Consider the following 459-nt stretch of genomic DNA (forward strand, 5'->3'; position numbering starts at 1 on the left):
ATCACAGCCTTCAGCAGCTGCTTGCCTTCCTTATCCTTGTCCTCGGTGTCCAGCTTGATGTCCAGCTTCTCGATCAGCTTGGCGGTTTCCTCCTTCTTGAAGTTCATGATGGCATCGAACACCTGGGGATTGAGAGTGCGGTAAGATCACCGGTGAATCAAAAGGAGATCTGCACTAGTGTTCGAGGCAAACAGATTGGCACCTTGAAGATGGGATCCAGGATGAGCTGCGCGAAGGTCCGGGGCAGTTTCTTTCCATCAGGGCTGTTGGCAGACTTGCTGAATTTACCGGTGGCTGGGTCAAAATACCTGCAAGAGCAGCAGAGCTTACATAAGTTTTGGGTCACTGAAGTTGCATAGGACCCAAAAGGTATTAAAAAGATTTAAAATCATAAAATGACTATTGTTTTGCATTAAGTGCAGTTACTAATAATATTACACGTTTATTTCTTGGTAATGC

At 45.5% G+C, this 459-nt stretch overlaps 1 protein-coding gene across 1 annotated transcript; it reads right to left on the bottom strand.

Annotated features, from left to right (window-relative positions):
- Positions 1–5: 5 nt before the first annotated feature.
- LOC107581218 (elongation factor 2-like) lies at positions 6–345 on the bottom strand (the record flags this gene model as incomplete). Its single annotated transcript, XM_016266743.1, has 2 exons — positions 6–122; positions 203–345. Coding segments are annotated over 2 exons (260 nt in total), but the record flags the coding sequence as incomplete, so codon positions are not given.
- Positions 346–459: the final 114 nt, after the last annotated feature.

Source organism: Sinocyclocheilus grahami, unplaced genomic scaffold, assembly GCF_001515645.1.
Source record: "Sinocyclocheilus grahami isolate Dianchi unplaced genomic scaffold, SAMN03320097.WGS_v1.1 scaffold115418.1, whole genome shotgun sequence".
Lineage (NCBI taxonomy): Eukaryota > Metazoa > Chordata > Actinopteri > Cypriniformes > Cyprinidae > Sinocyclocheilus > Sinocyclocheilus grahami.